General features: G+C 34.4%; 1 protein-coding gene and 1 long non-coding RNA gene across 7 annotated transcripts in view; one reads left to right on the forward strand and one right to left on the reverse strand.

Annotated features, from left to right (window-relative positions):
* Positions 1–14,111, reverse strand: part of LOC138331918 (nucleolar and coiled-body phosphoprotein 1-like) — a 73,583-nt gene that overhangs the window by 54,420 nt on the left and 5,052 nt on the right. For 3 of the 6 annotated variants that reach the window (XM_069279781.1, XM_069279780.1, XM_069279779.1), the window contains exon 3: positions 12,459–13,407. The exons of 1 other annotated variant lie outside the window; for it this stretch is intronic. In XM_069279781.1, coding sequence (XP_069135882.1) covers positions 12,459–12,902 — 444 coding nt within the window. In that variant the 5' untranslated portion in view covers positions 12,903–13,407. Of the gene's footprint in view, positions 1–8,114; positions 8,221–10,591; positions 10,691–12,458; positions 13,408–14,111 lie in introns of those variants that run through there. 2 more of the 6 variants (XM_069279783.1, XM_069279785.1) reach the window with 2 other exon arrangements.
* On the forward strand, positions 10,708–14,065 carry LOC138331920 (uncharacterized). Its single transcript, XR_011209749.1, has 2 exons — positions 10,708–10,939; positions 12,252–14,065. It is a non-coding gene; the product is annotated as an uncharacterized lncRNA (long non-coding RNA).

The following is a 14,111-nucleotide window of genomic DNA, read 5'->3' on the forward strand; positions in this document are numbered from 1 at the left end:
CCCTAGCTAACAAAACTTTTCTATGTTAACTATCAGTTATCAATATCTCTGTCTGTTTTCACTGTGAAGCTACATTTAATTATGATCAATAGGCAACCTACCTGTAATAGTGACAAAATACTGATCAAATCCATCCTTATCTGTAATGGTGTCATAATACTGATATATATCCGTCCTTACCTGTAATGGTGACATAATACTGATATATATCCATCCTTACCTGTAATGGTGACATAATACAAGATATATATCCATCCTTACCTGTAATGATGACATAATACTGATATATATCCATCCTTACCTGTAATGGTGACATAATACTGATATATATCCATCCTTACCTGTAATGGTGACATAATACTGATATATATATCCATCCTTACCTGTAATGATGACATAATACTGATATATATCCATCCTTACCTGTAATGGTGACATAATATATATACTGATATATATCCATCCTTACCTGTAATGATGACATAATATATATACTGATATATATCCATCCTTACCTGTAATGGTGACATAATACTGATATATATCCATCCTTACCTGTAATGGTGAATAATACAGATATATATATCCATCCTTACCTTAATGTATAAATATATATGATATATCCATCCTTACCTGTAATGTGACTAATACAGTTATATATATCCATCCTTACCTGTAATGGTGACATAATACATATATATCCATCCTTACCTGTAATGGTGACATAATACAGTTATATATCCATCCTTACCTGTAATGGTGACATAATGACATAATACAGATATATATCCATCCTTACCTGTAATGGTGACATAATACAGATATATATATCCATCCTTACCTGTAATGATGACATAATACTGATATATATATCCATCCTTACCTGTAATGATGACATAATATATATATACTGATATATATCCATCCTTACCTGTAATGATGACTTATAAACTGTAATTATAATCCCTTACCGTGTGACTAATAATATATCCATCCTTACCTGTAATGGTGACATAATACAGATATATATCCATCCTTACCTGTAATGGTGACATAATACTGATATATATCCATCCTTACCTGTAATGGTGACATAATACTAATATATATCCATCCTTACCTGTAATGATGACATATATAATACTGTTATATATCCATCCTTACCTGTAATGGTGACATAATACTGATATATATCCATCCTTACCTGTAATGGTGACATAATACCGATATATATCCATCCTTACCTGTAATGAAGACATAATAACAGATATATATCCATCCTTACCTGTAATGGTGACACGATTCTGATATATATCCAACCTTACCTGTAATGGTGACATAATACAGTTATATATCCATCCTTACCTGTAATGGTGACATAATACAGATCTTTATCCATTCTTACCTGTAATGGTGACATAATACAGATCTATATCCATCCTTACCTGTAATGGTGACATAATACAGATCTTTATCCATTCTTACCTGTAATGGTGACATAATACAGATCTTTATCCATTCTTACCTGTAATGGTGACATAATACAGATTATATATCCATCCTTATCTGTAATGGTGACATAATACTGATATATATCCATCCTTACCTGTAATGGTGACATAATACTGATATATATCCATCCTTACCTGTAATGGTGACATAATACTGATATATATCCATCCTTACCTGTAATGGTGACATAATACTGATATATATCCATCCTTACCTGTAATGGTGACATAATACTGATATATATCCATCCTTACCTGTAATGGTGACATAATACTGATATATATCCATCCTTACCTGTAATGGTGACATAATACTGATATATATCCATCCTTACCTGTAATGGTGACATAATACTGATATATATCCATCCTTACCTGTAATGGTGACATAATACAGATATATATCCATCCTTACCTGCCTGTATCTGTATTTACCACAGCAGGAGGAACATTTCTTTGAAAACTTGTTACCCATAGTTTCGTGAGAAAAGTTTGAAGGTCGACACTAACAGTTTCGTGAGAAAAGTTTGAAGGTCGACACTAACATATACCAGTCAACAAACTTCCCAAACCTCCCCACCAATGAAGGGGGCCAACTTTCTAGTTTGCCAAATTTTGGATGTGTGTAGGGGGTATATGTGTAACTTGCTATGGAATGCAGTAATCCAGTAAAAATCTGCCAAACACTCTGTTTAGAGGGATAATGTTTCATTCTGAGGCTGAGTCAAATTTCAGCTGCCTTGGATCCAAAGTCTTGCTTCACTCCCTCTGTAAAAGGCCCCAGAGTGTCTTTGATGCATGCATCATAGCACCACATATCACAAAGGCTATACTTCAACACTTGAAGCATCTACAGCTTTCCCTTAAATGCTCAAAATAATCATGAAAAAAAAAGGAAAAAAACCCAACAAATTTCTGAAAATTTCCACAAAAAATAAATTGCAAATATCATAAGAGGATTTTTTTTAAGTAGGACTTAATTTCAATACATATCTAATACATTGTTTTTATCGGATTGATTATGAAACTTTTCACAACTACTTTGGGTGGTTTCTAAAGCTTTAAAAGTGTTTAGATTATCAAGGGAGCAGGACGGGAGCAGGACTCTGATAATGATGTACACATGTTGGGCCAGCCAATACATCACTAGCTAATTGACATAGCCAGACATTATCATCATAACATAGATTTATCATAGCTCTGCAGACCTGTGTTGGTGACCAGTAGAAACACCAACATCTGATATTTCATTTAGCTGCCTTATACATTATCATGTTCTCATTAGAGCTGAGAGGGAGCAAAGAAAACCAAAACTTTATTACTCTTATGAATATTAACATCAACTTCATTTGGGAAAATAAATAAATTTCTCTGGTGCAGTAAGGATATTAAACTTCATCTTCATTTGGGGAAAAGAAATAAGTAAATTAGACCTTAATGCAATTAAATTTTTTTAAAAGAGTATCAACGAGTTCATTTTGAGAAATCAGTCATTAAGTTTTTTTGTTTTTTTTTTAATTGGTTGAAATTAGAAATCATATAAATGGAACATGTGCTTAAAAGCAATGAGTCACAAATTATCTTTTAATTTCTCTTACAGATCATTATTAGTATCGCCTGCCTCAAGTAAACAAAATCTTCAAAGGAATACCAAGTTATTACATTAATTGAAAGGATAAGCAAATTTTAAGTCAAACGGTTCGAGGGCAAAATTTATCCCCCCCCCCCAAAAAAAAAACAACAACCATTTTTTATCAAATGAAGAAAATTTAGGAATGTTTCTATCCTTTGCCTATGATTATAGAAGAGATTTTATTTCTGAGGCTTTACTAATGCTCAAAGCTTTGGTTTGTGAACAAGCTATGTCCCTCAGACAGTGATTTTTAGATTGCATCACAAAAACTAAATTTTCTCCATGGAAATTAAAGTGCTTATTAAAAATGTTTTCTGTTAGATCTGACCCATGATAATTAAAACACTGCTGAGTTTATTGTCTTTAAGGAATAGACTGCCCAGTTTGTGCTGAAGTGTAGGTTAGAGGACGAAATGAGAGATATAGTCAACGACATTTACAGAGACAAGCCATATAAAATCACTATTCACTTAAGAGCAAAGATCAGCAATGCAGTCAAACCTGCCTGAACCAACCACCTCTGTACTATGATAATCACCACCTACTCAATAAGATCACTATTCTAGGGTCCCAAATGACCAATTTGAACACAATTCAACCTGTGCATAAAGACCATCTGCTCAATAAGACCACTTTTCTAGGATCCCAAATGACCAATTTGAACACAATTCAACCTGTGCATAAAGACCATCTGCTCAATAAGACCACTTTTCTAGGATCCCAAATGACCAATTTGAACACAATTCAACCTGTGCATAAAGACCATCTGCTCAATAAGACCACTTTTCTAGGATCCCAAATGACCAATTTGAACACAATTCAACCTGTGCATAAAGACCATCTGCTCAATAAGACCACTTTTCTAGGATCCCAAATGACCAATTTGAACACAATTCAACCTGTGCATAAAGACCATCTGCTCAATAAGACCACTTTTCTAGGATCCCAAATGACCAATTTGAACACAATTCAACCTGTGCATAAAGACCATCTGCTCAATAAGACCACTTTTCTAGGATCCCAAATGACCAATTTGAACACAATTCAACCTGTGCATAAAGACCATCTGCTCAATAAGACCACTTTTCTAGGGTCCCCAAATGACCGATTTCAACACCATTTAACCTATAAAGACCATTTGGCTATAAAGACTATTTTTCTTTGTCTCATGGGTGGTCTTTATTAGACAGGTTTGACATTATATGACTATTTCCAATAAACATATAAGTACTGTACAACAAATTTAACCTAAAATGTAAAGCTATGCTCTGACTTTCTACAATTAAATTTCTTATTGACATGCTCAAATGAAACAAAATTACAAGGAAAATTTACTGCAAAATGCAATAAATTTGATTTTCAAAAGAAAAAAATGAACAAACATTTTCTGCATAAGTTTTAAGATCAAGGTAGCAAACAATTTAAACCTCATCCTGTGGTTTATTCCCAGAAGGGCTAAACCTGACATTTCAAATTAGGGTGTTTTATGATGCAAGCTGGCAGGTTCATCGATCCACATGTACACTCTACCCCCAGACAGGAGTGATGATCAGGAGGACTAACATAATACATATTGTACCACTAAATATTGAAGGCAGCTGTCTGTCCGCTGGTTCCTAAATTGATCTCTATACATATCCTAGTAACATGTTTCCTGGCATGATCCACATTTCTTGGAGACAGACAGCAGTAGTAAATAGTCAAGCTTGTCTATAACGACCAACCAATAGATAAAGGAAAAGGTGTCTAATTATACACAGGTCAAATTGTGTGGATATTAAGCCATTTGGAATCTCAATAAAGTGATATTACTAAGGTCTTTATACACAGGTAAATTATGTGGAAAAAAGTCTTCTGAATCCCTAGGTGGTCTATATGTGTGGAAAATAATCATTTGATACCCTAGGTGGTCTTTATATGTGGAAAATAATTATTTGATATCCTAGGTGGTCTTTATGTCTGGAAAAATAGTCATATAAGACTGTAGCGGGATTGGACTGGGTCGATCATCGGTGACCAGGTAGCTCAGTCGGTAGAGCACTCGGCTAGTGTTCGGAGGGTCCCGGGGTTCGAATCCCTGTCTGGCCGCTACATTTTCTCCTCTCCTGTTACAAAATTGGCGCCCAACTAAATAACCCACGGTGGCTGTGTTTGGAAGGGTCTCGTATGTCTTCGAGGGCAAAGACTTCGAGAAAGGAGGGAGGAGTGTAGCGTGATTGGACTGGGTCGATCATCTGTGACCAGGTAGCTCAGTCGGTAGAGCACTCGGCTAGTGTTCGGAGGGTCCCGGGTTCGAATCCCGGTCTCGCCGCTAAAATTTCATCACTCCTGAATGGGATCTGTCCGGACCCTAGGAGGTCTTTATCCAGACTAATACTTAACTGTCCATGATCAACATTTTAATATCATGGATTCCCTTTCATTAAGATTTTAGACACTTTTTGACCCCTGTGATTGAATGGATCGATAAGCATTACCGTACTTCATTAGAGATTCATTTGTATACACAATGGTTACGTGGATGCCCATGGTCCCAACATGCTACAGTGCAAATCTCATTACCCTGGGCCTGTGACTTATGAGAAGAAGTGTAGAATGAAAACTGAAAAAAATCGAATGAAAAAAGGCCTTTACACAGGTGCGACTTATTGTCCGAAAATACGGTACCACCGTACCTCTAATACAATGTATAGCTATAGGAGGCTAGCTATTTGTCTTCCACAAGATTATATTACACCTAAAACAGATTCCCAGATATTATAATTAACAGTGACTTTAAATTCTGAATAAGTTCCATAAATACAGTCACACTATATCATCCTTCCTACTCCATCCCTCCTTCATTTCGGGCCGCAGTGGCCGAGTGGAATGTCCCTTCAACATAATATCACAAGTTCTCCACCTCTGGGTCATGTGTTCAAATCCCACATGGGGCAGTTGCGAGGTACGTACTGACCTTCAGTCAGATTTCCTCCACCAACAAACATGGCACATCCTTAAATGACCCTGGCTATTTTTTTTACATGACCTTAAACTTATAAAACCAAGCCTTCATTTATTTAGTACCAAACTTATATGAATCTCCCCTGCCTGCATCTTGTATGTACTTATAACTACCGGTAGGTCAATCAGTTGATCACACATACATCATCACAAATTACCTGACATCATCATTACCTTTACCCCTGATCATTTAATGTCTATAATCCCACCAATGATAACAGGCCATAGTTATCAATATCTATAAGTCTACACACTGATATACCATGATAACAGACACACTTATCATAACTGTTTGTGTACATAGGACTATCACATGAACAAGAAAGTGGTAAAAAAATCCCCTTACTTTTTATACAATCGAGGTCAAATTCAACATACACTCAAGATCTATCAAGATAGAAGTCTCTTATTACTGAATCCTGCATACACATAACCTTTACATGTATTGTATGTCAATGCGTATGTGTATATGACTTTTTTTAACGGTTTCGAGCTTCAATTTCACTTTCTTGATAAAATTGATGAGTATTACATAATATTACCATACTATACTGACAACAGAAATGGATGTTACCTGCAATTACCCATTGCATTACTGTGTTAATTAATTTGAAGAACTTTCGAAATAATTTTACTTTTTTGTTCTTCTGGGTATAAGGAGCTATTGTTTGGAAACATTATCCATTCAAAGTACATAACCTTGACCTTTGACCTTTTGGATATGAAAATTATGTATGAGAGATCTACAAATATGTATGATTAAAACACATTTAGCGTAAATCCTTCTGTTCCTATGACCAATCAAGTTCATAGATATATTATAATAACCTGGTGCAGTATTGAGGCTGCTACCTAACTGCTAAAACAACAAAGATTCATCACAAAGAATGCTGCATACTGAAATGTGAGATGACCCTTCATCAAAAGAGTAAAGTAATAATAGCATGAAGATATATGTCAGCATTGTGTCTTGAGCTCCAAGTCAATTTATAATATACAACCAATTTATAGACTTAAAATCAGTTGTTTGCACATATAGAATGAGGATAAAAAAACCATTGACCTTGTCCCACAACACCTACTTACTTAACAATGGAGTGGAAATATAATGATTCCTATAAGATAAATTTTGCACAAAACTGATAAACAAACATACCTGTTTTTAACAAGACCTTGATAAAAATGTTCTTCCAACTGACTGACGATTGATATCAGGATACTGACTATAGCTTTCTTTCCTTAAAGCACTTCCTATCATTGCTATAAATGTCACAGACCCGTGATGTATACATACTATGGAGGTTTATAGCGCGATGACAGTGACATCCAACAATTACTATACGGTCTTTATTCCTACAGCATATGCAGCAAAGACAGGAAAAACACAGTCATCCAACTCACTGACTTTGTGTAAAGTTATAAAACACCGGAATCAGAGTAATGAATACTTAGATCATGTTTAAAACACTTTATATTATACAGGAAATGCTATTTTTTTTCAAGATATAGGTAGGATGCTTGGAATTGTATCAACATTTTGAAAATATAGTACATGTATATTAAATTCGATTTCTCATGATCATGATATTACAGATAGATACTTGAAATCGTATAAACATTAAGCAAACATAATATTATAGTACATTAATGCTATTTCTCATGACATTAAAGATGGGATGCTTGAAATTGTATGAGCTATTTCATTATCTTAACAAAATTGTAATAACTGCTTTGAAAACCTGTTCCATATCAAACAATGATTCCTGGTACAATTAGCAATATGCTATCATAGCTACCTTATAAAGGTATATCCAACATATTTTGTTGCAGAAAGCAGAAATGAGAAACAGATTATCAAACTTCATCCAGGTTGCCATACAACAACTAATTCCTCCAAGGAAACAGATGAAATCATGTTATCTTTATAATTAACCAACATATTCATAAGAACAGGTTCTTAAACTCACTTATGATTTTTTTGAAGTCGCATGACATCAGGTATATTCCAAAGACATGTACACATCAGATATCCAGTAGTAGCCTAAATCCCGACCAGCATTCTGTGATTTTTCGTGTTATTTTCCCTAAGTGGCCCAGTGATAGCCTAGCTACCAGCCATACACCAGGGCAGTGGACACATAATACAGGTACGTTATTAACAAGATAACACTACTATCTCTCCTACACACAAATCAATGTGATAAACTACATTGTACCCCTCCTTCCTCTGCTTAACAACATTTCAAATTAATTTATCTAAATTTCTTTTAAGTCTAGTCAACCACATATACCAGGTATATATTGAAGAACAGATTCACTACATTATATAAATTGTTCAAGAAATTATCCTTGATTATTTTTACTTGTTTTATTAACATATTTCTCAATCTACATACATAGATATTAGTTATGTGTATCAAACCTGTAGATCAGGGTTTGACATACTAACAAGACTGAGAGATTGGCCAGGAGTAAGAGAGGGGGGCTCAATTGAATTGGAATCTCCCCACGAGTACTGGTTACTTTATCAACACTTCCTCAATAATCCCTGTCACCCCTGTGGACAATAATGTTGAACCCTCTCGACATAGGTATAGTGAACAAATCAATACCAAGGAGATTCCACTTACAGATTTTGAGGGGATTTCAAGGCATGAGGTAACTCTTTCACATTGATCTCTGAAAGTTTTCTCAAGATCTGATTTTTTTTTATTTATAGAAACATGAAATTCACAAACTTAAATTTTCACAAAAAAATTTCTGGAAAAAAGAAACATATACATCAGTCATTTAATGTTTTTTTCTTTACTTCTAGCATCAGTAATTACTAATAAGTCCTCTGGTATATTGAGAAGAATTCACAAATGGATTTCTAGGTTATTTTCAGTTTAAAAGTCTTGAAAAAAAAAAAAAAAAAAACAAAAAACAAAATGTCAACCATTCTTAGTTAATGATGCAAAGAAATGTATTACTGGGTTTTAAATGTTCCATCATGTATGACAAACTGATGTATACAACAAACGAGTCATGTTAATTCTCCACTTTTGTCCTTTATTTCTTCTCTGCGTGAGGGGTCTTATTTTGAGTCAAACACGGTATAACAACATTGCACGAGTACAAATGTTTCGTACTGTTTAAATAAACGTTTTTCAGAACAGAAAAGTTGATACAATCAATAAATCTATAGTATGCGAGCCTTTAAAGCCTATGTGTCTGCATAAATTACATATATTTTTTGTGTTTAAAAGAATTCCTAAGATCTATTGTAACATTTATTTACTGTTTAAGAATATTTTACAGAGTAATTTCTATACAACACGAAAATCTATCCTCTACAGAAAATGGCCAATTTCAGAAAACCATCAATAGTTATCATAATGTTTAATACACCTACACGCAAAATAAACATCTGTTCTAGAAAAGTAGTTAGAGGATTGTTTATGCAGATTTATTACCAATAAAGGCTTACCTTTTAGTGAAATGCTATGTAACAATTCATTCCAAGTTTTCCCACATTTCAGATCAATTTGGTTGACATACTAAATCATATCTAGAGATTTGTGTACCAGCTATATTTAGAGTTATGGTTCATTTTACAGGTGAGATCGTTTATAAATATACAGACTTTACAAACTAAAATCAAAATGCTATTAAGCATGTCCTTTATCAGGTGGAATCAGCACAAACGACACTATATAATGTACTGAACACATTGGTAAATACCTCAAGTATATTACACATGTACCAGTATATATGTGTGTAACAGTATGTGTGTACCAGTATGTGTGTACCAGTATGTGTGTACATGTATATGTGTACCACTATATCACATTTCAGTACACCTATCACATGGTTCTAATCAATTTTATGGGAAAAGGGCTTTGTAACACATTGTCACTTACAGGAAACAATCAAGATAAAGTGAAAAATCACTTGTAAAGAAGCAGAGGTATCATTAAGTTTGGTGCCAATGTCATATCTCAATAAAAAAATTCACCTCGCAGAATCAGATTTGGAGACTGGGCAAAAGGACGTGTCCATTGCTTTGATTAGGGTATAAATATTGCATGATGGCTAGACAATTAAAATGTGTTGTTTTCCCCAAAATGAAAAGAGGTTAATTAAAGGAAGTACTGCATTCCCCATATGGGAAATAAAGAAAAAAATATACCTCAATGTATGTTCAATAGAATAATGGAATGCACTGCATGGGTAAATTACATAACAGCTAATAACAGATGTGTATATATTGTAAACAGGTTTGAACAGTACACCACAATCTACAGCAGTATAAAGAATATGTGTACTACATGTCTATTATGTGATGATTCCTATTAAGTTAGAGACATTGAAAGTTAATATTAAAAGTCAACAGGATTACAAAGTGTATTACATATAGTAGACATGTATGTATACCTGTGTATATAAACCTATACCGACCTACCTTAATACATTTCACACCTATATACAGCTGTCTGTACTGTATATACACAACACCTACATCTGATTCTGTCTGGTGTTAATGGTTATGTGACCACCAAAGTGTTAGATCTATTTGATCCAAATGTTTATGAATGAGTTGTCGGATGACTAATATCAAATAACTAATCCAGACAGGTGTGTGAATATTGATAGCTATATTTATCCAAAAATATTATCCTTCTGTTACAGAATAGGAGAAAATGTAGCGGTCAGACCAGGACTCGAACCCCGGACCTTCGACAACTAGTTGTGTGATCTAAAGATTGAGCTACCTGGTCACCGATGATCAACCAAGTCTAAACCTTCTACAGTATGAATAAGTATCAATAAAGTGTGCATGTATTATCATGATGATATGTACTATCATTAAGAATAGAACAATAGAAATTTACAATAAATGTCATATTGCCAGTAAGTTATTTTGAAAGGTTTGGTTTATCATGTAACTATATATATATAAGTAAGTCACAGGAATGTGATTGATATTACCACCAAAGGGAGGTAATCATTAGACTTTAAATGAGAGGAATCCCTCCCCCTCCCCTACACTTAGTAAGCAAATGGAGGAAATCTCTTGACTAATACGATGAAACCCTCCCCCTAATGTTTAATATTGTTCAATCAGGGGAAATCCTCTGAAAAGAGAAAGAATCATGTCCCTGTAGTCATCTCTCACTTTCTACTTCAAAATATATTAACAAAATTATTTTGATACGTCTCAGTAATGAGAAGAAAAGGCTTATTTTATTCTAAACAGAATTCTACATACTGAAAATCAGTTAGGCTTTAATCCTTCCACGGTTTGATAACACCAGACAATATAAGATAAGGTCGATGCATTGCTAGTGCAGGCAGGTAAAATAGAAATTTTGTTTTCTGTTTCAGACTTCAGACTAAGTATGACAAATTATTTGTGTAGAAAACATTGATCATAACATAGACTTGCGGTTTGCCTTACATTCCTCAAGCGGCTAAAATCCTGTTTGCACATATATTTTGTTATATTACAGTGTATACGGTTGGCATCTGTAGGTGCATAGCAGATATCTCCACCTGTCTGCAGGATTAGGGCAAAACAACACATAAAAAGCTTTTACCTGTAGTCACATGGGCCTAGTATATTGTGTATTCCTGGTTACTTTCCCCGTTACATGGTGCAATATTCAATGTTAGCCGTATGATACCTGATCAGCAGGTTACCAGTACAATGTACAATTTATAGCTTTTCGGCAACAAGTCCGATATAATTAATTTGTTTAGAAAAGAAATAATAATAGAAAGTTAGAAATAATTCTACAATCACAGAAGAAGCACAATAAGCTTTCTAAAACATGGGTGAAAATATACCCGAAAATAGACCCTTATGGTAGACATATAACATGTACAGTAAAACCTGTCTTAGTGACTACCTCTGTATAAAGACCACCTCTGTATAAAGACCACATGCTTAAATCTAAATATAAAAGACTACTTTGGTAGGGTCTCAACTGGACATTTATAACACAATTTGACCTTTGTATTTAAGATGACTTGGCTGTAAAAAAAACACTTTTCTCTTGTCACTTGGGTGGTCTTAATACACAGGTTTGACTGTACATGTATAGAAATTACATTTGTTTCAGATGGATTTTTCATCTCTATAAAAAGAACAACTAAAATACATCCCAATTACTACAGAAGATGTGAAACCTGCCACCAAAAAATAAAGAGAATAAAAAACATTAAACATTTTACATATGTACAATATCCACATCCAGAAACATAAAGGATAGCCCAAGCCACATTGATCACCAAAGGACCAGAAATGCACATGCATTGTGTAGGAATACCTGTGGAGGAACGAAAGGTGACGAGGGAGCGAGGGGATCAAACAGCAGCGTATCCTCGTCATTCAGGGAACCAACACTGCATTTACTCTGTCGTGACGACCGTGTCGGGTCAACCAGACCAGGCACAACGTCCAGTGGTTCCCAGGGAGATGTTGGTGTTATAGCCGACTTGTTGGTGGTCAGTGTGTTAGATCCTTGACCAGCGACATCATCCATCGCAAACAGACAGAAATCATCATTCTTTGTGATTGTCTGGTGATCGTCAGTGCTTGACTCTGTAGTAGGGGCACCAAAATCCAATAGCAGTGTAGCAGAGGTAGGTTGTGGGTCTGACCTAGCCACCACTTCTATTGTACCTGCAGACCTCTGACTGTTATCGGCAGCCACAGGTGTACCAAAGTCTAAATCCAAAAGGTCATCGATGGAGGATGTAGATGAAGTCATATTGTCTTTACAGTACTGCTTCTCAATCAGTAAAGGATATACAGACTATTGTCAACACAAATGTCATATCACCTTACCTATAGCATTTACAGGGATATAATTGTACTTTTGTAGAAAATACAACCAATGACGTTTACAGAGGTATAATTGTCCTTTTGTAGAAATTTCAGCCTGTGTTTATTCTGTAAATTCTGTTACAACATCAACAATAGTAAAAGAATTCTCCTTTAAAATGTATCACATCCACACATATCCAACAGAATAGATAGAGCTTAATCCAATATCATTCAGGCGTACCTACATCCGAGAATTCCTTCGTTTCATCACACACAAGTATACTGTGCTACAATTACACGGTAGGGTTAATCCACAAATAAAATGCACTTTATCTATTCTTTAGGCAGACAGAAATTTTCTACTGAATCCTGATGTCGTGTTCACTTGTATTTAAATCCCAAATTCCTTCATAACCATATAACAATCACTCCTTTTCAATGCGAACAATCTGTAATAGTTAGTTTTTATGATATGACATGTCACAAAATTCCTGGGTAGTAAAAAAAAAATTGTACAATTAATAGCTGCAATTACGAATCTGCACTGCAATCACAGGTACATGCAGCAGCTATATGGTTTGGTGTGTATCGTCTTCTCCTCGGAAAATAGACGGTGCACAAACCTTAAATGATTGTATGATTACATACACCCAGATATATATATATAGTGTCACCAGCTTAAATCAAATATTCAGAAAAGACGCATAAATATATACACAATAAAATAGGAAATTGAACAATTCAATAAATAAATACATTTGGGAAACATTAATTATCACAATATCTTTGTAGGTAGTGAAATGGGTTTTATGCTGTGCAAATAATTTGTCTGCAAAAGGAATACAGATTATATCGGCAGCCATATGTAAATTAGGTTGTAAATTAAATAATGTTTCAGTAGCATGCGTAATAAATACTGGGGAACATGCTATTCGAGTTTGGTGTTTATATATACCGGTAAGGTATAAACTATAAATGTCACTGAAATAGTCGTTAAACAGAAACACTTAACACAAGCTATTTAGGTTTATATATAAGCAAAACATGTACATCACTCCGACTTTGTGTAATTACAATGGGAAAAATATAAGAAAAAAAAATTCAAAATACTCATACATGTTTATTTTTGTTTATAGATCTACGTAGATTAAAG

This window comes from Argopecten irradians, chromosome 9 (assembly GCF_041381155.1).
Source record: "Argopecten irradians isolate NY chromosome 9, Ai_NY, whole genome shotgun sequence".
Lineage (NCBI taxonomy): Eukaryota > Metazoa > Mollusca > Bivalvia > Pectinida > Pectinidae > Argopecten > Argopecten irradians.